Here is a 24,154-nt window from a genome sequence, read left to right as displayed (position 1 = left end):
GGATTCATTCTGCAAGTTTCTCAATTTTAGGAAATGCTATTATTAGGATTTGCTTCTCTCTGTATTTCCCTTCCATTTATTCTGACTGCTGTCATTAATTCCTGTTACTTTATTTAATTTTTTCTCTTTCCACTGCTGCTTCAGCATCTGTAATAATTTTTAAATAATAAAAAATAAATAGCAGTAATAGTAAGCACTTGTGTAATACCAACCAGGTATTGTCCTAAATATTTTGTGCATATTCACTCATTTAATCCTTGTAACAGCCTGTTGAGAGTAGGTATTGTTAGGATTATTTTAAACTGAATCAGAGAGAGGTCAACTCAGTTACCCAATGTCACTTAACTAGTGGTGGAGTTGGGATGTAAGAGGCTACTAAACTGCTAAACCACCTTTCTCTGACTAGGTTGTTCTGTCATCTAGACATAACTAGAGGGCACTTTTTCCTAAAATTGTCATTTTATTCCTGTACAAGTTAATTTTGTGTGTTTTAGCCACCTTTTAATTACAACATCAATCTTTTTGAGTAATTATTTTTTATTTGAAGGTATTTATTAATTTTTTTACTCAGAGCATAGGAGTCATGAGCATCTTAAGTCTGTATGAGTTTGCAAAGTTTTCACAAAGATAACTTTGAGCCTTCAAGGCCAAAAGAAAAAGAATAAGCATCTTTAATGTGAAGAGATTAGGAAGTTCAATTGCTCAGAGGTGAGAAACATAGTACCTTTGAGGAACTGCAAGTTAGTTCGTTTGACTAGAAGTGTAGATTTTGTCCAAAAGCAATAAGAAATTACTCTAGTGTAAATTTTTTTTAATAGCCTAATTTTTTAAAGTTTGTAGCATAGTTAAGCAGAATTTTTCATATATCCTCTACCCCCACACATGTATAATTTCTCCATTATCAAAATCCCCCACTTGAGTGGTACATTTGTTAGTTATACCTACTTGATATCTTATAATCACCTAAAGTCTATAGCTTACATGAGAGTTCACTTTGTTTGGGCAAATAGATAATAACATATATCCGCTATTAAGCATCACACAGAGAAGTTGTTACTACCCTGAAAATCCTGTTTCTTCATTCTTTCCCTCCCTCTTAACCCCTGGCAACCAGTGATCTTTTTATTGTTTCCATACTTTGCCTTTTCTAGAGTCATATAATTGGAATCATACAGTTTATAGCCTTTGCAGATTAGTTTCTTTCTTAGTAATATTAATGTGCATTTGTATGTGCATCCATCCTTTTTCCTGACTTCATAACTTATTTTTTTTTTTAAGATTTATTTATTTATGCATACAAGTACAGGAGTACAGGCCAGAGGTGCAAGGGGTGAGAGGATTCACCAGAGACAGAGGGGAACAGGACATGCAGATTGACTGAAATACACTAGCTTATTTTATTTTAGCACTGAATAATCCACTATCTGGGTATACCACTCTGTGTGTGTGTGTGTGTGTGTGTGTGCGTGTGTGTGTATAAAGCTGCTGTAAACATCATGTTCAGGTTTTTGTGTAGACATAAGTTTTCAGTTCATTTGAGTAAATGCCAAGGAGAATGGTTGCTGGATCTTATGGTAAGAGTATGTTTAGTTTTGTAAGAAACTGCCAAATTGTCTTCCAAGTGGCTGTACCATTTTGCATTTCCACCAGCAATGAATGAGAGTTCCTGTTGCTTCACATCCTCGTCAGCATTTGCTGTTGTCAGTGTTTTGGATTTTGGCCATTTCAAAAGGTGTGTAGTGGTATCTCATTGTTGTTTTTAATCATTGAAGAATTTTAACATGTAAGTGACACTAAATTTACATGCCTGAAATGGCTTTCTGAAAGCAGTGTGGTCCTTAAAATGAGTGGAGGAAGAACTAGAGATTTGAACAGTGATTTGAAGTGGACATGAAGAAGACTCATGTATATGCCCTGCCAATGGGTGGGTGATGGAAAAAAGAGATGATTTAAAAAGGTACTTAGACGCCAAAACGAGAGAGCCTCCATTGGAAATGTTTAATGAGGAAAAATGGAGTTTCCTTAGTGATTCTTAACACTAAGGTGGTTTTGGGAGATATGGAGGTGGGGAGGTGTGTTTTGGTTGCCAAAATGACAGGGTTTTTACTGGCATTAGAATGGTGCTAAATGTCCTGCAGTGCATAGAACGGTTCCTCACAATGAGAAATTGTGTTTCCCTGAGAAACACAGCAGGATGATGACATTCATTGAGAGAGAGAAAGAATACTAGAGTTATAGAGATGAAATAATGAGTTCAGTTTGAGCCTTTTTGAATTTGTTTGTGGATACCCAGAGGAAGATGTCCTTACACAATTAGATATATGAACCTAGAATTTAGAGATAGAGGCTTTAGACTTAGGAGTTGGTAGAGATGGTGTATAATGTGAAAAAGATAAAGGTTTGAAAAAAGTACCTAGGGATGTAGAATAGGTGGTTATTGGTGACATACACTGTTATAGAATACCGATATTTAATGGATGCATGGAGGAAGAGAGGAGTCCGTAAAAGAGAATGAGATAGCTGGAGAGGACTATTAGAGTGCTATTATAAAAGCTGAAAGAAGTGACAATCTCGTCCAGGAGGTGTGTTCAATTCTGTCAAGCCTGGCAGGGGCCAAGTAAATTAAGGGCATATATTTAGAAGTGTCTAATGACCTCCAGAGATTACTTTCAGTGTGGTGAATGGTGAGGGTAGACACTAGTTTATAGAATTAAAGAGTGTGTGGGAGGTGAGGAAATGGAGCAATGAATGTAGATTACAAAAAGTTCTCCTGTACAACCCGAACTTCCAAACGTCATACCTGTATCCTCCCACTCTTGTCAAATTCTTACTTTAATGCATCAGCCAACAGACAGACTTTTATAGGTACCTCATGGTTTACAGTTATTTGAGTATTTCATTGTTTCTTGTCCTTAGTTTGTAAAGAACTAGTTGAAAAGGAAAAAAATGCTCACAATAACAAGTTTAGTTTTCATACATGTATTTGAAGTGAAGAAGGAAATCACTATTCACCCTAATAACAGCAAATCTTATTTTTCATACTAATAATAGCAGTTAGTGAACATAAATTAGTTATGTTTAGTTAGTAAAGAAAAGAATACAATTAAAGAACCTGCAAGGAATACTGGCTAGAGAACCTTAAAGACTGCAAAAATTAAAAAGAGATTGTCATATTTCTAGTTCTCTTAAAACATGGGGATCTGGATTTAATTTTCAGGAACAAATTATATACAACAGTATAAGACTCCATGTGCTATTAATATTGTTAAGGGAAGGAGAAAGAGTGTAGTTGTAAGGGAATCAGAGAGCCAGGAAAGATTTTTTTAAAAATAAGTGGTGACCTGAATGTGTTTCTTTATAGAGGAGTATAAACCAGAACACAGGGAGGGCAAAGTTCAAGATACTGGGTAAAAGGAAAACTAATAAATAAATAAGATTCTTTGAGGCGGTAGAATGGTATTGGGTCCATTATGGTAGTGTTATGGGTTTATTCTTGGATAGGAGGAAAAAAGAGGTAACTTTCCATTGAGTTTAAAGGAAGACATAATGATGATTTCAAAGGTAAGTGAGAACATTTGCATGTGGAAACATTGGGAGTTTTTCACTCTATATATTTAGGGATATGTAGTCCCTTTCCTTGATGAGATTCGGTCCAGTGAAAATGGCTGTTTTTTGTTTTGCTTTTGGGCCTATTATATATTTTTCTTTGAGGTAGGACGTGTACCTTTTTGGAATTGTTCCTAGTCTCATGATTTCTCAGATTATCAAGAGTGGTTTGGAGATTATTTTACTTTCTTAACTACTTTGGTTCCTCGTAAGAGATCATGGTTCTTTCTGTCATATGTGAGAAAGGTAGTTCTTTGTCCTGTCACAAGATTGCTTCTATAATGTTTTCTGCTCCAAAACCAATTAAACAGCCAATTGTATCATCATCTTCGAATGTTTTTTAAAACGATTCTTAATGTATTATTAATTTAAAAATCAATATTCTTAATGGTTTCCTTGAAGTCTGGATTGATCAGTCAACAACTTGGAATGCCATATTGGTTAGGACTGTGGGTAGCAGTCCTTTTTATCACAGCCTGTGAGGTGTGTATGGGTCACTGGGAGCAGTTTTGCCCCTCCCCCCCCCAACTTTGCTACTGTTTTGGTTTGTTGCCTCTAGGGATTTTACGGTGAAACTGTTACCAGCATCTAGTGAGTAGAGACCAAGGATGCTGGGAGCAGTTTTGCCCCTCCCCCCCAACTTTGCTACTGTTTTGGTTTGTTGCCTCTAGGGATTTTAAGGTGAAACTGTTACCAGCACGTAGTGAGTAGAGACCAAGGATGCTGCTGATGCTATAGTGCATAAGATAGCCTTCCACAATAAAAAATTATCTGATGCAGAGCCTCCCTGGTGGCGCAGGGGTTAAGACACAACCTATGAAGCAATCAGCAGCCACTGCAGCACTAGTTCGATCCCTGGCCAAAGAAATACCCACATGGTGCAGCAGACTTTTCCTGACTCACCTGCTGCTCCCCTAGGCAGTGTATTTCAGTTGATCTGCCTGTTCTCCACTTTCTCTGGCGAATCCTCTCACCCCCCACATCTCTGGACTGTATCCCCGTTCTTGTATGATTAAATAAATAACTCTTTAAAAAATTATCTGATGCAAAATGTCGAAAGTGCTGAGTTCGAGAAACACTGGTGTACAATTAACATTTGAATACTTGTGAGCTAGGCAAGCATGCTTCTATACTTACCTAGTTTTAAACTTCAGAAACCCCCTGTGAGGTAAGTGGTATCTCTCTTGGCCTTGAAGGACTGACTATTCGTTAAACAGTCACCTTCCTGCCTTGAGGGGATTGGTGACAGAGGCAGTATACAGTCTTGGACTTAACCTCACTGGGAAATTTTTAACATATAAATATTCAAGACCTTTTAATTTTTAAAAGGCTTTCTTTAGTCTTACCTTTTTTTTTTTTTTTTTTTTTTACAGGGACAAATATTCATGGCATTTGAAATACATAATTTTTTTTTAATATTACAGATCTAGAAATGGCCATTGCCTACTGGAATTTAGTGCTTAATGGAAGATTTAAATTCTTAGACTTATGGAATAAATTTTTGTTGGTAAGTTTATCTGAAATTCTGTGTTCTAAAATTTTGCTTTGTTCAGAGATAAATTAACTTTTAAGTCATGGTTAATTTCAAAACATGTAATGAACATAAAATGAGAAATTTGATTACCAGAAGTTCATCACACAGTTTGTTCTTGATTATATTTAGTAGCATCTGGACTGTTGTTTTAAATGGGTTAGTGATTTGGGTTTTTCTGTTTACTTTTAAAACAATAGGAGCATCATAAACGATCAATACCAAAAGATACTTGGAATCTTCTTTTAGACTTCAGTACAATGATTGCAGATGACATGTCTAATTATGATGAAGAAGGTAATGAAGTTTTGTCTTACCAGATTTTCTTTTCACCTGATTTTTAATCACATACTCAAACTTCTTATATACTTCTGTTTTTCTTGATGTTAGATTTCTGTCTTCTGTGCTCTTCTGAATGTATGAAATTCCTTCATCCTCTTTACCAGTCTGTATTTTTTCTTCACCAACTCAGTATTTGTGTCTTTCACAGAGGCATGAGTCACTTTCATCCATGTTTTAGATTTTCAGTTATTAGGAACTTATCCTCTTAGTGTACATTTTTTTTTCATATTTGTATGCATTTGTATTGTCTGTTTGTCTTGTCTATGAACCTTATAGCAAGCTCTTTAAATATAGTGATTTTGTCTAATGTTAGATTTATTTCAACTGCCTATCATAGTGTTATTGGCTTTGAATAAAGATTCTCTGAATGCTTTTCTGACTTTTCTTCATGTATTTATAAAGATGATGCCACCATCAACTACAGGAATATGTGATTTTTTTTTTTCCATAGTGGCAGTGATTTACATTGATTTCTTCACAGGTAGTTCCCTTTGTGACTTAGTGGGATGAGTTTTTGAGATTATTGAATAGAGGTATTCTTTGAATAATCTCTAGTCGACTTGGCTGCCTTCAAAGTGTCCTGGAACCATTTAACCAGGGATGATATTTTCTTCTTGTTTTCATTGTCATTTATTGTCTTCATTGAAGAGTGGGAAGTATCTAATCCTACATATGACTGATAATTGTGCTTTCTGTTAGACCTTACATAAAACTGAAGAACTTTCTGGGAAGTTGGCATGTGAATGTGTAAAGAAGCATGCATATGTGCAATTTTAAATCTTTAGTAGTTTATTATAAAGTAGGATAGCATTTGATACTTGTTAATTTCCTTTGTAAGGTTGCCTGCCACAGAATGCCTGAACTTGTTTCCTGTCCCACCTATTAAGCTTTTAGCATTTGGCAGTATGCCATCCTGTCATGACCATTTTTAGGATTACTAGGTTTTTGTTTGTTTGTTTTTTAAAGATTATTTTATTTATACAAGAATTAGGGTATAGGCCAGATGCATGGGAGGGTGAGAAGATTCACCAGAGACAGAGCAGGGAATGGAAAAGGCAGAATGACGAAATACACTGCTGAGGGGAGCAGCGGGCGAGACAGGAGAGGTCTGCTCACCACGTGGGTTGCTCCAAGGCTGGCGGGGATTGAATCAGCACTGCAGAGGCTGCGGACAGCTTCACAGCGCTGCGCTCAACTGCCTGCCCCACCAGGGAGGTCCAGGATTACTGGTTTTGACCAGATTACTTCTATGGCCTCACTTCAGTGGTTTTCAGAAAACCATGCTATTATTGATTGATTACCACAGTAGTTTTCTCTGTCATTCAAGGAAAGATGAAGAATTAGGGTAATACAGCAGAAAGAATAGAAAGAATATATTAGGTAGAAACGCTAAAGAGCTAGAATTTTGAAAGTCATGTTTGTGGGCATGTTTATGATGATATACTTTATTATGGGGAAGGGATGTTTAAAAAATGAAGGATTCTATCAAAATGTTAGACTCATTTTTCTTTCTTTCTCTCATTTTTTTTTTTTTTTTCAGGAGCATGGCCTGTTCTTATTGATGACTTTGTGGAATTTGCACGCCCTCAAATTGCTGGGACAAAAAGTACAACAGTGTAGCACTAAAGGAACCTTCTAGTATGTACATAGTCTGTACAATAAATACAACGGAAAATTGCACAGTCAATTTCTGCTGGCTGGACTGAACTGAAGATCAATCCTCAAAATTCAGACTGAGGGTTGAGATAAAACTTTAAGGATACATCTTGGACCATATCATATTTCATCCTTCTAATGGTGGTTTGGGCTTGTCTTCTAGTCTGGGCCGCTCTAAACATTTATAATTCCAACATTGTGGATTTCATCTTATATCTGTGGATCATCCTAGTTTATTCTCCCATAAGTCTTAGAAGCTTTATGGTGATTATTTTGAGGTTTTTCATTCTTGCATAAAGCACAATGCTGTCTTCATCAGAAAACAGTTTGGCATAAGAATTAAACATGAACATCACAAACAATTATAAAAACTTCTAAACTATATGCTTTGGGCTAGTTGCAAAGACTATGCTGATAGCACTTCCAATGAGAGTGATATATTTAAGTGTACTGGATATGGAATGGTGTTTTGGTTTGGGGGGATTTTTTTTTTCTGGCAAATCACATGTATTGTTGATGTGAGTAGAGTATCCAATGAAAAAATGTCAAAATAACCAACGTGAAAAATTTTTAGGAAGACTTGGTGTGCCTACCTGAAAAATTTATGGTGTTTCAGACCCGTGATTTCAAAAGGTTCCACAGAACTAGTCTGCACTTACCTTACTTTGTTCATATATAGTTGTCCTACAGGGAACTTTTATTTAGAAAATAACTGCATAATGTTAGATTCCACTCTTGTCTACATTATGCAGTACATAATTGGATTTCATTATGATTTTGAAATGCTTATATGCCTGTCACATAAGTTAAACTATTTAATTTGTTTTGAATGTTTTAGATTGCTACACAATACAATATTCTAAATTTAGGCATGAGGGTTTATTTTTGTTTTGGTTTTTTTTTTGTTAGCACTCTATGGAACACAAATGAAATTCTCTTAATTTATAAGATGATAGTAGGAATTAAATTTTGAAAATGGTCGTGATGAGCCATGAAGTTCAATTCTTATAGGTACTGCTCTTTCAGACAAGTAGTCCATTTTTGATGACTTATTATTTTGTTGAAATTGCTTTAACTGCTAATCACTGTGGTTGCCAAAATACTTCAGATTTTCAAGCAAGCATGCACTTGATGCAAAATACCAATCTGAGTTCTAGTTTCCTAAGTTATTTAGTCTCTTTACTGTTTTTATTTCACTCAAATTAGCTCAGATTTCACATGAAAGCAGAATTCTATCTTGTACGTATTTTTTTTCATTACAAGACCCAATGAACTGCTTTTATGCTGAAAATGCTCAATTCTCTCTTTTCACTTCCTGATATGAAGACGGATTATTGCTTTTTTTGAACATTTCTGTAAGGCAGGTTAAAAATGTAAAACTTTGAATGCTGGATGACTATGATCTTTAGCAGGAATAGGTTTTGCTTGGTGTATCCAGGCATTCTCCTGATGTCTGTCTATTGGTGAAATTATCAAAGTAATGTACTTCAGAACAGCAGTATATTTTATGTAGATGAGTAAATGATTTTAAGAAAAGACATATTGAAACTTCATTTACATAATTTTGAAACAACTAGAAAGCTTTCCCTATAGATATATTAATATTTCAATTATAACTTTAATTCAAGAATACAATTCTACCAAAAGAAAATGTTGAAAACTTCTTATTCTGGTTACTGGAATTGGTTATTCAAAAGAAAAAAAAGAAAGAAAAAGAGACAAATCCTGCTGTTTTCAGTATTTCCTGATTTCATATTTGTAAATATAAAGAGGAACTTCAATTATGAAAAAGTTAAACAGATATATATATACACACACACATATATATATATGTACTACTTTGTTTCCTGTCTTGAAGATTCTGAGTTATGGTATTGTTTTCAGCTTGATTAATTCGAGTATGCTGTGTTTGAAATGAGATCCCATTAGCTTATTTTCCAATATGAATTTTTTTTTTTTTTATAAAAGTCTGGTATTGGTTCACGGCCTAGTGCCTTGGGTTTTACAGACTTCCTTTTAAATGCAAGACCTTTCAACAAAATAGTGTTTGTCATCAGTTTGGTACTAAACATTTATAATTACTGTGTAATTATAAACAAAAATTACTTTAAGCTTTGAATATAATTATGTAGCATAAAAGTTAAGGTTGTTCACTCTATGATGGCATCTTAGAATTAAACAATACTATTACTAGGGCTGAAAAGAGAAGACTGATTTAATGTGGTGTGATTATTCTGAGGATAAATGTCTGATTACAGGGAATATTTTGTACTAAAATTGCTTCACATATGGCCATGTTTGTGTGTGAGTGTGTGTCTGTGAAAGAGAGTGTGATGGAGTGGGGGAGAAGAAAGGCACACACGTTGACACAGATAAACAACTTGAATTGCTTTAATTCATAAGTGTTTTGGTCCTCATTCTGATAAACTCCCCATGCCGATTCTTTGTTTTAAACCAAACCACAGATAAAATTACTTTTGCCAAATGTCAAAACAGGTACACATTTTAAAATGTAATGCTTTTTAAATAGAAAAGTGTATAAAATTAGAAATGCCCACATATAAAAATACTTGAGATCAAGATTAGTGACTCTCATCTGCATATCTGTAAGTTCAATTGTGTTTCTTACAATCCCTGTCCTATTACCAACAGAGGCAATAAAAGCTTCAGTGAAATTGCCATGACTAAATCTTCTCACATATTATTTCAGTGTAATTTTTTTAAAGACTAAAATAGACCTGAAAACTTTTCCAGGAAGAATAATTATTCATGGAAAGAGTAATGGCAAGTTTTAGGGAGGACATGCCAAGTCTTGTTTACTACATGTAAAATGTTTACAACTATACCAGGCTGCTTTATTTAGTAAATAGTACTGTAGTTGTGTAATACGGCATTGTAAGTATGGGTCCTTCCTTAGACTTTAAAAAGCTTTAATGAGAAAACTAAACTTAGTAAAATAACATAGGAAATCTTTTGTATAATATCCTTACAAGGAATTTCTTATTTAAGCAAGGTATACTATTTTCCCCCCTCATATTTTAAGTGAAGTATTCATCTATTTTTTATTTGATGCTAATCAAGACATTTGAGTAGTTATAGCTAGGTTAATGTGCACTTTGCTTAGATTTTTAAACATGTTACTATTAAGACTGTATTGTAAACCTTCTGTAACTTTTCCATATGAGTGGCAGAAGAAAGGTAAACCTATTGAGAGAATTCTGGAATAAAAAAGAAAAGTGGTGCTGGGGAAATTTATTATAGTTCACAAAGTATGCCTTTGTAAAACTGAGTCAACTTTTAGCAAGAATTAATTTATATAGTTCTAAATGTTAAATTGTATAAATAGAAAATACTTATTTGGCACCTCAGCAGTTTTCTTTAAATGTTACTTTATACTTTTAACGATATGATTTATATTGAATACATAGATGTTTTGGTAAGATTTTATCAGATTTGATAATGTAATGATAAAATGTTTTTAAAATGTGAACTATTTAACATATATCTTATTAACTGAGGACACAATACCTGAATTGTGATTTCTATATAATGTGATAATTAGGGTTCAAATTATGGCTCATCATTTAATTGATTATAAACAAGTATATTTCTGAACTCTTGCCTCCATTTTTACAATCATAGTAATAATTTCTATTTTTATTTCATAGAAATGTGAAGTTGCATCAGGATACTTTTACCTTTGATTTCTGAGGGGAAAGGGCTTATATTTTGATAAATTTGAAAATTCCTAATAGTACAAATTGCATTTTCCTAGTTTATTATTCTCAATATTTTGGTTGAATATTTGCTTGATTTTGTACCTGATTTTTTTTTAAGATTTATTTATTTATGCATACAAGAACTGGGGTACAGGCCAGAGGTGTGGGGGGGTGGCAAGAGGATTCACCAGAGACAGAGTGGGGAGCAGAACAGGCAGATTGACTGAAATACACTGCTGAGGGGAGCAGCGGGCAAGGCAGGAGAGGTCTGCTGCGCCATGTGGGTAGCTCCCTGGCCGGAGATCAAACTTGAGCTGCAGTGGCTACGGATAGCTTCATAGGTTTGCATCTTAACCCCTTGCACCACCAGGGAGGCCCTGTACCTGATTCTTGAGGCAGATAAGTGCTTTTTTTAAGCTCATGATAGAGTTACATAAATGATTTTGCTAGAATATTCTTCACATATTTTCTTTACTGCCGGTTGGGTAATTAGCTTTTCCTGTTGACCAATTCATTTATTTGACAACTTTATATTACAGTGAGTGTTTTGTGGTGGTGACGTTTGACTTCTCTTAGATTTTTAAAAAATCTGCCATAAATAAGAAAATTATGATAAAAGGTACACAGCCTTTAGAGTAAATATAGTCCCTAAAAAGTAATGTTTTTATTGATTGATTTTTAAATACAAATTATTTTGGGCAGTAGTTTTATAATTACCCATTTTTAAAATGAGAATTTTTAAATTGTGGGAAATTTTTTTAAGTATACCCAGGTTTTTCTTATGAGTATTATTAAGGCATTTTTTTGGATTGTTTAATTTTTGTGTTTTTGCTGTGCAGAAAGCAATGTATCTTGTAACCGAGCACTGGCTCAAACTATATCTTGAGAAGCTGCTATGTTAATGAAGTTGGGCCAAGGCAGGCAGGGTACTTTTTCTTCCTGGCACCATCTAAAGCTTTCTACTGCTTATGAATTATGGGCATTTCAAGTGAGCTTTGGTTTGGGAGGAAACGATTGGTTAAATTGTTTTTTAAGGTTGGGTTTAGGGGCAATATTACCTCTCTGGTAGATTTTTCAGTGGAAAGGAAAGAGATGGAGTCAGATGAAAATTAAAGCAGTTATGAGTTACAGTCTTAGAAGGCAATACTACTTGGAAAAGAAGAATCCATCAAGTAAGTTTAAAGCAAAGAACAAGCTTGAATCAAAATAGTGAAAGCAATGCTTGATTTGAAATAATGCAAAACTGAAACTTATCAAAGACAGTATGTGTGAGTTGGCTTAACCAAACAAAAGAAGTTGTTAACCAAATGAGTTGACAAAAGAGGATAACAAAGTTACTCATTTTATATTTAGAATATATGTACCTGTATTTAGATGCACGTTCAATGTAAAAACCTAAATTTTACTTCAGGTTTGAAATTTTCTAAGAAAACAATGGAAAACTTGGGCAATACCAAATGGGATTTCTTGCAGAAAGAGTTCTGTAAGGGCATGAGGTTAGGAGAAAATAAAATAGCTAAAAAAAGCTGTGAACAATGACTGCTTGCACAATTACATGACACATTGCTAAATGAGCAGTATTTGATCAGTAAGGTTTGGAGATTGTGTGTTGCAATTCTTTAAAAATAGCACATGTAGTTTTAAAGCAAACGATATTCTTAATTCTAAGTATATTGAAATTCAATAAATAAGCTGCCAATTAGCTTTCAAATATTCGTTACTGATCTTCAATGTAATGGTAGTTACAAAGTAGCTTTTTCTGAGGTATGATTTACACACCATAAAATTCATCTGTTTTAAGAGTACAGTTTAATGGTTTTAGTAAATTTATAGAGTTGTATAACCATCATCAAAGTATAAAACATTTAACCATATTTATGGGTAACCTGTCTACCCATAGAAGTTCCTTTAGGCTCCTTGGCCATTAATTCCCACTCGTACCTCCAGCTGTAGGTATCCACACTGATGTGTTTCTATTAATTTTCTGTCTAGAAATTCCACATAAATAGAATCATGTAATTTGAAGTCTGTGCCTGACTTTGTTTCACTTGGCATAATGTTTTTGAGGTCCATCCATGTTGTAGCATATACCTGTACTTAGTTGCTTTGGTTGCTAGATAGTAGCCCATTGTATAGATATACTTACATTTTGTTTCTCCACTAAAGGTGATGGACATTTGGATTGTTGACATGGTTTGGTTATTATGAATCTTGATGCTGTGAGTAGTCACATTTATGTATTTGTATTGCCATATATTTTTTTTTCCCTCTTAAGTAGATTCCTAGGAGTGTTGTTACTGGGTTGGCTGGAAAATTTGTGTTTAACTTTCAAAGAAGCTGCCACACTTCTAAAGTGGCTATACCATTTTAACCTATTCCTACTACAGTGCATAAAGATTGTATGTACTTCCTTCTTATGACTACCAAGTTAACCAGTGACTGGTGGTAATATTTAAGTTCACACAAATAACTTCATGAGTATGTCACAGTCTCATAAGTCCTCAGATCTTTTTGGAAGAATTCGAGATAACTTTGGCAATTAAATCCTTAAATTTATAAAAATTTAGCTGCTATTGTTTCCTCACTGCTAGTTACCTGTGCTCTTTACAGTGGACATTGAAGTGAGTGCTTTTAATTTTTAATAGGAAATTTGAAACATAAAAGTACTATAATGAATCTACTTCACTATAGATTCATGGTCAACTTTATCAAATTTGATTTTTCTCTATGCCCACCATCTTCCTAACTGATTTACTTTGAAGCAAGTCCCAGTTAGCAAATAATTTCATTTATAAATATTTCAGTATGTATGTCCAAAAGACCAAGACTCTATAAATTACAATAATAATGCCACACTTAAATGTTAATAATTTCTTAGTAACTATCCAGTCAATATTTGTTGTCTCATTTTCCCCCCAGTTAGGTTTCAAATAACGTCCATGCATTTGTCTCTGTAAATCTCTTAACCCTCCCACTCCTTGACTTGAAATTCACTTGTTTGAGGGCCTCCCCGGTGGTACAGTGGGTTGAATGCAGTGCTGTGAAGCTGTCTGCAGCCTCTGCAGCACAGGTTCAATTCCTGGCCGGCCAGGGAGGTACCCACATGGCGGGCAGACCTCTCCTGTCTTGTCTGCTAATCCCCTGAGCAGTGTTTTCAGTCATCTGCCTGTTCTGCTCCCTGCTCTCTCTCTGGTGAATTCTCTCACCCTCCCGTGCTTCTGGCTTGTACCCCAGTTCTGGTGTAAATAAATAAATCTTTAAAAAAAAAAGAAACTTATTTGAAAAAGCAGTGGTTGATTTAAATTTTTATGAAGTTTGTATTTAAGATGACTTTTAATGTACTTAGTCAAAAATGTATTCTAGCTTGAAAATACATTATGGCATAAAATCTATAGTGATAGACTTTCCTTTAAATATAATGGGACTTGTATCTAGATTACATAAAGAACTCTTACAACTTAGTAAAAAGATAAGCCAGTTTACAGGTGATCAAAGGATTTGAGTAGACATTTCTCAAAAATATGCAAATGGCTAATAAGCACATGAAAAGATACTCAGTGTTGTTAGTCATTAGGAAAATGCAAATCGAAATCACAATGCAATATTACTTCACATCCAGTAGGGTTGTTTTAGTCAAAAACAGTAACAAGTGATGAGACTGTGAAGTAATTGATGGGAATGTAAAGTGGTACAGCTGCCTTTAAACTGTTGGGCTGTTCCTCAAAAAGTTAGCATATGGCCCAGCAGTTTCAGTCTTAAGGGGGGGAAGTGTTTGTGTTTGTGTGTGTTTGTGTATACCTACGTACATGCATATATACATGCATAAATACACAATGCATACATATGAGAAAATTGCAAACCTCACCTTAGCCCCTGTAACCACCATTCTTTGTCCTTGAATTTGACTTTCCAATTCTTCAACAGCAGTATTTGTGTTTGTGGTTGTCTGCTTTTGCTTAGCATAGCATCTCAAGCTTTATCTCTGTTGTAGCATATGATAGGAATTCCTTTTAAAGCCTGAATAATTCATTGCATGTATGTATCACATTTTGTTTATCTGTTAGTGTACATTTGACTGTTGTCGATAGTGCTGCCAGAACATAAGCCTGCAAGTAACAATTCAAAACCTTATTATCGGCATAAATATTTTAGTGGGGAAATGAATTTTTTTTTTCTCAAGTCCAGGAATTCACACACAAAAGACAAAGGCAAGATGTTTAGAAGTATTGCTGAAAGGATAACAAAATCCCTATCCTTACCTTTTTTTTTTTAGGCCATTCTTTCAATTCTTTTGCATATGGGGCATGCTGGATCATAGGGTGATTCTATTTTTTTTTTTTTGAGGAAACTTCATGCTGTTTTCCATAGTAATTGCACCATCTTAACAATCCTACTAATAGCCTACAAGATTGCCAGTTTCTTCGTGTTTTCATCTGCACTTAAACTTATTTGGGGAAGCTAGTCATGCCAATGGGTGTGAGGTGGTATCTTACTGGGGTTTTGATTTGCATTTCTTCAATGATCGGTGATGTTGAACTTTTTATAAGCATATTGGTCATTTGTGTATCTGGAGAAATGTTTATTCCTTTGCCCATATTTGAATTAGCTTATTTGAGTTGTTGAGTTGTAGTACTTTTGATACATGGATAGTAACCTGGTATACCTTGTCATTAAGTCCAGTGATTTTCTGTTGTATGATCTCTTGGTGAAAGTGGTTGTTGAAGTTCCCAGCAATTGCTGCATTACTATCTTTCTCCTTGCAGGTCTGTTAATATTTTCTTTGTTTAAAAATGAATTATTTGGGGGGGAGGCGTGGAATCTCTTGGATGGCAACTCCTCTGCCCCTTTGCCTAATTACTCTAACTAGGACTTCCAATATCATGTTGACTAAAAGTAGTAAGAGTGGGCATTCTTGTCTTGTTCCTGACCTTAGAAGAAAAGGTGTGCCTTTTTCACCAAGGAGTATGATGTTAGCTGTGGATTTTCACATAGATCTTTATCATCTTGTAGTTTCATTCTATTTCTAAGTTTGTTGTATTTTATCATTAAAAGGTCAATGCTTTTATGTATCACATGGCTTTTGTCCTTGGTTCTGTTAATGTGATAGATTGATTTCCATATGTTGGACCATCTTTGCGTTAAAAAATAATTCTGATTGGTGGTTGTGTATAAGCCATAATGTGCTGTCGAATTTGGTTCCCCGTATTTGTCAAGATTTTTGCATTGATACTTATTAGGGATTTTGGACTGTAGTTTTCTTGGTAATACCTCTTGTTTGACTTTGGTGTCAGGGTGCTGCTGGCCTCACAGAGTAAATTTGGAAAACATTTTCTTCATTTTTTTGGGAAGAGTTTGAGATTATTTGGTGTTCTTTAAATATTTGGTAAAGTTCTCTAGTGACGCTATCTAGTCCTATGCTTTTTTAAAAAAAATTATGCATACAAGAACTGGGGTGCAGGTCAGAGGTTTGAAGGGCTGAGGGGATTTACCAGAGGCAGAGTGGGGAACAGAATGGACGGATTGACTGAAATACACTGCTGAGGGGAGCAGCTGTGAGACAGGAGAGGTCTGCTGTGCCATGTGGGTCACCTCCCTGGCCAGGGATCGAACTCTTGCTGCAGTGGTTGCAGATCGCCTCATCGTGCTGCTTCTTAATCCCTTGCACCACCAGGGAGGCCCCCTATGCTTTTCTTTGTTGGAAGGTTTTTGATTATAGATTCAATTTTCTTTCTAGTTAACTAATCTGTTAGTGTTTTCTGTTTCTTCATTATTCAGTTTTGGTAGGATTGTGCCCATTTTTTTATATTGAGTTATTTATCTTTATTAGTGACTTATAAGAGCTCTTCATATAGTCTAGATACTACACATCTTTGTAAGATATGATTTGTAAGAGGTCTTAATGTATTATAGATACTACATCTTTATGATGTATTACTTAGAATTATTTTCTGCTTTCTGTTGATTGTCTTTATTTTCTTGATAGGCTCTTTTGTGACACAAAATTTAATTTTGATAAAGTCCAATTTACTCTTCTCTTGTTGCTTCCACTTTTGGTATCAAATCTAAAACCAATGCATGGTCCACTGTCAGGAAATTTACACATGTTTTCTTCTAAGAGTCTTATGGTTTTAACTCTCACCTTCAGTTCTTGGCCTATTTTGAGTTGATACTGTGGTATGTATCCAGGTAATTTCTTTTGGCAGTGAACATTGTTTTCCCTGTACCATTTGCTGAAAAGACTTTTTTTTTTTTTAAAGATTTTATTTATGCATACAAGAGCTAGGGTATAGGCCAGTGATGCAAGGGGTGAGAGGACTTGCCAGAGACAGAGTGGGGAACAGAACAGGCAGACTGACTGAAGTACACTGCTGAGGAGAGCAGCGGGTGAGTCAGGAGAGGTCTGTGCCATGTGGGTTGCTCCCTGGCTGGCCAGGGATTGAACTCGTGCTACAGAGGCTGCAGATAGCTTCACAATGCTGTGCTTAACTCTTGCGCCACCAGGGAGGCCCTGAAATGACTATTTTTACCTCCCATTGGTATTGGCATCTTATGTATACCTTGCCCATAGATGTATGGTTTATTTCTGGATTCCAGTGCTCACCAATATTTACATATATGTCCTTCCTTATGTGAGAACCACATTATCTTGATTAGTGTAACTTCATAGTTAAGTTTTGAAACCAGCAAGTGTGACCCCTCCAACTTGTTATTCTTTTTATTTATTTTTTAAAGATTTATTTATTTATGCCTACAAGAGCTGGGGTACAGGCCAGAGATGCAGGGGGTGAGAGGATTCACCAAAGACAGAATGGAGAACAGAACAGGCAGATATACTGAAGTACACTGCTGAAGGGAGAAGTGGGCAAGCCAGGAGAGGTCTGCTTTGCCATGTGGGTTGCTCCCTGGCAGGCCGGGGATCGAACTCATGCTGCAGAAGCTGTGGATTGCTTCATGGTGCGTTGCTTAACCCCTTGCACCACCAGGGAGGCCCCTTGTTATTCTTTTTTAAAGATTATTTTTGATTATTCTAGGTTCCTTGCATTTCCATATGAATATTAAGATTAGCTTGTCAATGTCTGCAAAAAAAAGTCAGCTGGGATTTCATAGGAGTTTGTTAAATTTGTCAATCAGTTTTGGGAGCACCCATAAATTTTGCCTCACTATTTCATGTAAATTCTTATTATGTGTTGCTTAAGTGTCCACTGTGACTTCCTGTATGTTCTCTCTGCCTTTATTTTTCCTCCAAATACTTGTTCTGTTACCAGGATCACTTCTCTAAAAGGCTTAATTAAGATACTTTGTTGACTCCCCCATAGTTTTCATTTATTCTGTGAATATAGCAGTGAACAAAAACACAAAATTAGCCCTCATGGAGCTTACATTCTAGTGTGAGGAGATGTAATAAGTAAATTCTGTGATACATAGAAGTTCTATGAAGAGGGGAAAAAAACAGGGAAGGGAATAGGAGCCAGTGCAATTTAAAATAGGGTCATCAGGAAAGTTCTCATTGGGTTAGCTAAATAAATGCCTAAAGAAATGTACATTAGTTTCCCCCTTGTCTGTGGTTTCACTTTCTGGAGATTCCATTATTCCTGCTCAGCCAAAGTCCAAAAATATTTTGAACAAGATGTTTTTAGGGAAAGACCATACTTATGTAACTTAAGAATATAATTTTATAACTTCTGATTTATTGTTAATTTCTTACTATGCTCAGTTTATAAATTAAACTTTTGTCATAGGTATGTACAGGAAAAAAAACATTGTATATATAGGGTCAAGTACTGTCTGCAATTTTAGGCATCTACTTGGAACATATCACCATGGGTGAGGGAGGCCTACTGTAATAAGCTACTTCCTCAACTATCTGAGGAAAGCTTTCAGTCAGAGACAATAACAAGTTGAGTAAGCAGTATGCCTGTATGAGTTGCCTTGAAGAGTTGGAATATGCCTTGAAGAGTTTTGAGCAGAGGAGTAACAGGTTCTTGAATTTTAACAAAATTTCTTTAACTGATGTGTTGAGAAAAGTTATGTGTGTGTGGTGAGGTAGACGGTGAAAGCAGACCAGTTGTAAGTATCAATAGCTTCTTAAATATCCCCAATGATCCCTGCCTCATGAGACTCACACCCATGTATAATTCCATCCCCTTGAGTAGATTGGACCTAGTGTCTTGCTTCTAATGAATAGGATATGGCAAAATGATGGGATGTAATTTCTAAGATGAGGTTATAAAGAGACATTAGCTTCCATTTTGTATGTTCTTTTTTGCTCTGTCTTGCACACATTGGACCCTAGCTGCCATTTTGTGAGCTACCTTTTAGAGAGAGGCCCAAGTGGCAAGAAATTGAAGTCAGCAAGGAACTAAAGCTTTTGGTCCAATAACCAATGAGGAACTAAATCCTGCAAACAACAACATTGGTAAGCTTGGAAACTGATCCTCTCAGTTAACCGTTCAGATGAGAATGCTGTTCTAAGTAAGTTTGTCTGTGACCTTATAAGGAACCCTGAATAGGAGGTAACCCAGATAATCTGCACCTGGAATAATAAATGTTGTTTTAAGATGCTAAATTTTAGAATAATTTTTCATATTGTAATAGATAACATGTTAATTCAGAAGTTAATGCAGTTACCCTAATGACTGGATCCACAGTGACTTAGTGATAACAGTGTAGTTGAAAAAAGTATTGATCTCTGGATATATTTTAAAGTAAAGCTAACCAATTTTCTGAAGAACTAGATAAGTGTGGGTGAGGGAGGATCAGGTAAGGGGATAGTGGTTATCATTGTGTAGCAAGAAGTAATTCAAAGATGATTCCAAGGTTTTGGACTTGGGCAGTCAGAGGGATGGATTGTTTTTGTCAATTCATATTTTCTTCATAGATGATCATGTCATCTGTGATCAAAGACAAATTTATTTCTTTACTTTCATTATACCCATTGTGATGTTGAAAGGAGAGGGGACATCTTTGTTTTTTTTACTTGATCTTGGCATCCTAGGAGAGCTTCAGTTTCACATCATTAAGTATGTTACTGTAGGGTTTTTGCAAGTGCACTTTATCAAATTGAGGAAGTTCTTTTCCTACTTTACTAAGTTTTAAAATAAACAAATGGGTGGTTTAATGCTTTTTCCAAATCTCTTGATTAGATCCTGTGATTTTTGTTTAGCCTGTTGATATAATGGATTATGTTAATTTTTAATATGTAATTGACATATTGAGATATATATATAATACCATATAAATTTAAGGTATATAGCATAATGATTTCATTAACTGATTTTTGAGTATTGAATCAGCCTGCACACCCAAGGTAAATACTGGGTTTTATTTGCTAATTTTATTAAAGATTTATTTTTATTTACCTATCAAACAAGAACTGGGGTGCAGGCCAGAGCTGGGGGTATGTGAGAGGATTCACCAGGGAAAGGATGGGGAGCAGAACAGGAGTATCTACTGAAATACACTGCTGAGGTAGCAGTAGATGAGACAGGAGAGGTCTGCTCTGCCATGTGGGTTAGCTCTCTGGCTGGGAATCGAACTCATGTTGCAGTGGCTGGCGATAGTTTGATAGTGCTGAGACTTTAACCCCTGCACCACCAGGAGACTGTATGCTAATTTTTTTGAGAAAGTTTGTATCTATGTTCATGATACTGGTTTGTAGTTTTCTTTTATAATGACTACAATGTAATGATGTCTTTTTTTTTTTAAGATTTATTTATACATGCAAGAACTGGGGTACAGACCAGAGTTTTGGGGAGGTGAGAGGATTCACCAGAGACAAAGTGGAAAACAGAACAGGCAGATCAAATGAAACACACTGCTGAGGGGAGCAGCAGACGAGTCTCAGGAGAGGTCTGCTGCACCATGTGGGTCACCTCCCTGGCCGGGGATCGGACCTGTGCTGTAGTGGCTGCAGTGAGCTTCATAGGTTGCGTCCCAACCCCTTGTGCCACCAGGGAGGCCCCAATGTAATGATGTCTTTGCCTGGTTTGTATATTAGGTAACACTGGGCATGTAGAATGAACTAGGAATTATTCCCTCTGCTATTCTCTGAAAGAGATTGTGGAGAATTTCTTCCTTAATGTTTGGTAGAATTCACCAGTGAGCCCATCTTGTCCTGATGCTTTCTATTTCGGAAGGTTATCAATAATTGATTCAATTTTTTTGATATAGGCCTATTCAGATGGTCTGTTTATTCCTGTGGGCATTTTGAAGCTTGTATCTTTTTTTTTTTTTTTTAAAGATTTATTTATACAAGAAAGCAGGGTACAGGCCAGAGGTGCGGGAGGGTGAGAGGATTCACCAGAGACAGAGTGGGGAACAGAACAGGCAGACTGACGAAATACACAGCTGAGGGGAGCAGTGGGTGAGAGAGGAGAGGTCTGCTGTGCCATGTGGGACCCTCACGGGCTGGGATAGAACTGGCGCTGCAGAGGCTGCGGACAGCTTCACAGTGCTGCCCTCAACCTCCTGCGCCACCAGGGGAGGCCCTGGAGCTTGTATCTTTTAAGGAATTAATCCTTTTCAATAAGATTATTAAATTTGTGGGCATAGAGTTGTTCATAATATTCCCTTATTACCCTTTTAATGTCCATGGGCTTTGTAGTGCTCTTCCTTTTTTGATATCTGATATTAGTAATTTTTGTCCTTTTTTTTCAACCTGTTGAGAGACTAATCAATTTTATTGATCTTTCCAAAGAACCATTTTTTATTTCATTTATTTTTTCTATTGATGTCCTTTTTAAATTTCATTGCTTTCTGCTTTAGTTTTTAAAATTCTGCTTGTGTTGTGTTTGTTCTTTCCCTAGCTCTCTTAAGTGGAAACAGATGATTGATTTTAGATCTTTTTTTATAATATATGCATTTAATGATATTAAATTTCCTTCCAAGCACTACTACTTTTGCTGCATTCCACACATTTTGATAAGCTCTATTTTTCTTTTCTTTTAGTTCATAATAATTGAAATTTTTTCTTGAAATTTCTTTTTTGGGGCCTCCCCAGTGGCGCAGTGGGTTGAGCGCAGCGCTGTGAAGCTGTTTGCAGCCTCTGCAGTGCGGGTTCCATTCCCGGCTGGCCAGGGAGATTCCCACATGGCGAGTCAAACCTCTCCTGTCTTGTACGCTGCTCCCCTCAGCAGTGTACTCCGGTCCTTCTACCTGTTCTGCCCCCTGCTCTGTCCCTAGTGAATCCTCTCATCCTCCCGTGCCTCTGGCCTGTACCCCAGTTCTTGTATAAATAAATAAATCTTTAAAAAAAAGGAAATTTCTTCTTTGACTTAAGTATTATTTAGGAGTGTGATATTTAATCTCCATTTATTTTGGAAATTTCCAATTATCTTCCTGTTACTGATTTCGAGTTTAATTTCACTGTGGTCTGAGAGCAGACATTAAATGATTTCTAGTTTTTTAAAAATCTTAAATTGGGTTTATGGCCTAGAATATAATCTGTCTTGGTGAATGCTCCATGTGAGCTTGACAAGTTTTTATTCTTCTCATGGATAAAGCAGTCTATAGATGTTTGTGTTATTCTGTTGACAAGTGGTGTTATTTAGTTCAATTGTATCCTCATTGATTTTCTGCCTGCTGGATCCATTCTGATAAGGGAGAGACGTCTCCCATTATCTATATGATAACGGATTCATCTTTCTCTTCAGAATTCTCTGAGTTTATGCCTTTCATAGTTTCACACTCTGTTGTTAGGCACTTACAAGTTAAAGATTGTTAGATTTTCTTAGAGAATTCATCCTATTATCATTATATAATACTGTTCTTTGTTACTGAGTATTTTTCATGCTTTGAAGTCTTGCTGTTTTGAAATTACATAGTTGTCCATGCTAGCTTTAGGTTAGTAGTAGATATATATATATATTTAAAAGATTTATTTATGCATATAAGAACTGGGAGGTAGGCCAGAGGTATGGGGGGTGGCGAGAGTATCCACCAGAGACAAAGTGGGGAGCAGAACAGACAGATGTACTGAAATGCACTTCTGAGGAGAGCCGCAGGCGACACAGGAGAGGTCTGTTTTGCCATGGGGGTTATCTCCCTGCCAGGGATGTAACTCATGCTGCAGTGCAGTGGCTGATGATAGCTTGATAGCACTATGTCTTTAACCCCTGCACTACCAGGGAGGCCCAGTAGTAGAGATATCTTTTTTATCCATTTACTTTTAATGTATATCTATCTTTATACTTAAAGTAGATTTTTTTTAGACAACATAAGTTTTTTGAGCCCTCTGACAATGCCTGTTTCATAATTGGTACATTTAGGCCAATGACATTCAATGTCAGTACTGATATATTAATATCTGTCATACACACTACTGTTTTCTATTTATTGTTCTTTGTTCTTATTTTTGTTTCTCATTCTTTTTTCTACTTTTTATAGTTTTAATCAAGCATTTTATGATTCCATTTTCTCTTGCTAGCATATTGATTATGCTCTTTTATTTTTACATTTTTGGTGATTACCCTAGAATTTACAGTATATATTTCAGCTAATTCAAGTCCACTTTAAAATCACTTCTTCACAGCTACTGTGTCTTACAAGAACGAAATAATTTTAATCTCTACCTCTTTCCTTTGTATCACTGCTGTCATTCATTTCATTTATGTACAAATATATATGATATTTATATACATAAGCATACATAAAATATATTGCTGAAATTTTGAACTGTTCTGTTAAATCAATTAAGAATAAGAAAAAAGTTATTGTACATTCATTTACTCATTTTTCAAAGGTCGTCTGAGAGATATGAATTCAGTGATCTACATTCAGTGATCTTCAATGTAGATCTGAGTCTCTACATTTTGTTCATTGTAAAGAACCTCAACATTTTTTTGTACTGCAGTTCTGTTGGCAAAAAATACCACCAATATATTTGTGTCTGAATTCCCAACATTAGTTCCTATATTAGCTTCAGCTCCTGAGTTTTCTTCTGTAATCTGTGACACTCTGTATTTATCTATCACCAGTCTTGGGGGCTGCTGCCCTGTGTGCTCCCCCTTCCTTCTAGATCCAAGAAAAATTGTTGATTTTTCAGCCTGTTAGCTTTTTACTTGTTGTTAGGATGGAGCTCCTTAAATGCAAAATCAGAAACTGAGTTTTTACAGTGCACTTGGAACATTCATCAAGATGGATAAAATGGCCTCCCTGGTGGCACAAGGAGTTAAGTTTCAGCACTATGAAGCTATCTGCAGCCACTGCAACCTGAGTTCTATCCCCAGCCAGGGAGGTGACCCACATGGCGCAGCAAACCTTTCCTGTCTCACCCACTGCTCCCCTCAGCAGTGTATTTCAG

The 24,154-nt window shown here is 35.8% G+C and overlaps 1 protein-coding gene across 9 annotated transcripts in view; it reads left to right on the top strand.

Moving 5' to 3' along the window:
* DCUN1D1 (defective in cullin neddylation 1 domain containing 1) overlaps window positions 1-8,003 on the top strand; it is a 35,171-nt gene extending 27,168 nt beyond the window's left edge. For 8 of the 9 annotated variants that reach the window (XM_037525174.2, XM_037525172.2, XM_054700402.1 and 5 more), the window contains 3 exons: window positions 5,031-5,113; window positions 5,338-5,434; window positions 7,020-8,003. In XM_037525174.2, the coding sequence (XP_037381071.1) occupies window positions 5,031-5,113; window positions 5,338-5,434; window positions 7,020-7,099 (260 nt within the window). In that variant the 3' untranslated portion in view covers window positions 7,100-8,003. Of the gene's footprint in view, window positions 1-1,650; window positions 1,733-5,030; window positions 5,114-5,337; window positions 5,435-7,019 lie in introns of those variants that run through there. The other variant, XM_054700403.1, reaches the window with a different exon arrangement.
* The last annotated feature ends 16,151 nt before the right edge of the window (window positions 8,004-24,154 follow it).

Source organism: Talpa occidentalis, unplaced genomic scaffold (genome assembly GCF_014898055.3).
Source record: "Talpa occidentalis isolate TD23 unplaced genomic scaffold, MPIMG_talOcc4v2.1 talOcc4.4, whole genome shotgun sequence".
Lineage (NCBI taxonomy): Eukaryota > Metazoa > Chordata > Mammalia > Eulipotyphla > Talpidae > Talpa > Talpa occidentalis.
The sequence above is the reverse complement of the archived record's forward strand: the minus strand, read 5'-3'. Positions and strand labels throughout refer to the sequence as shown.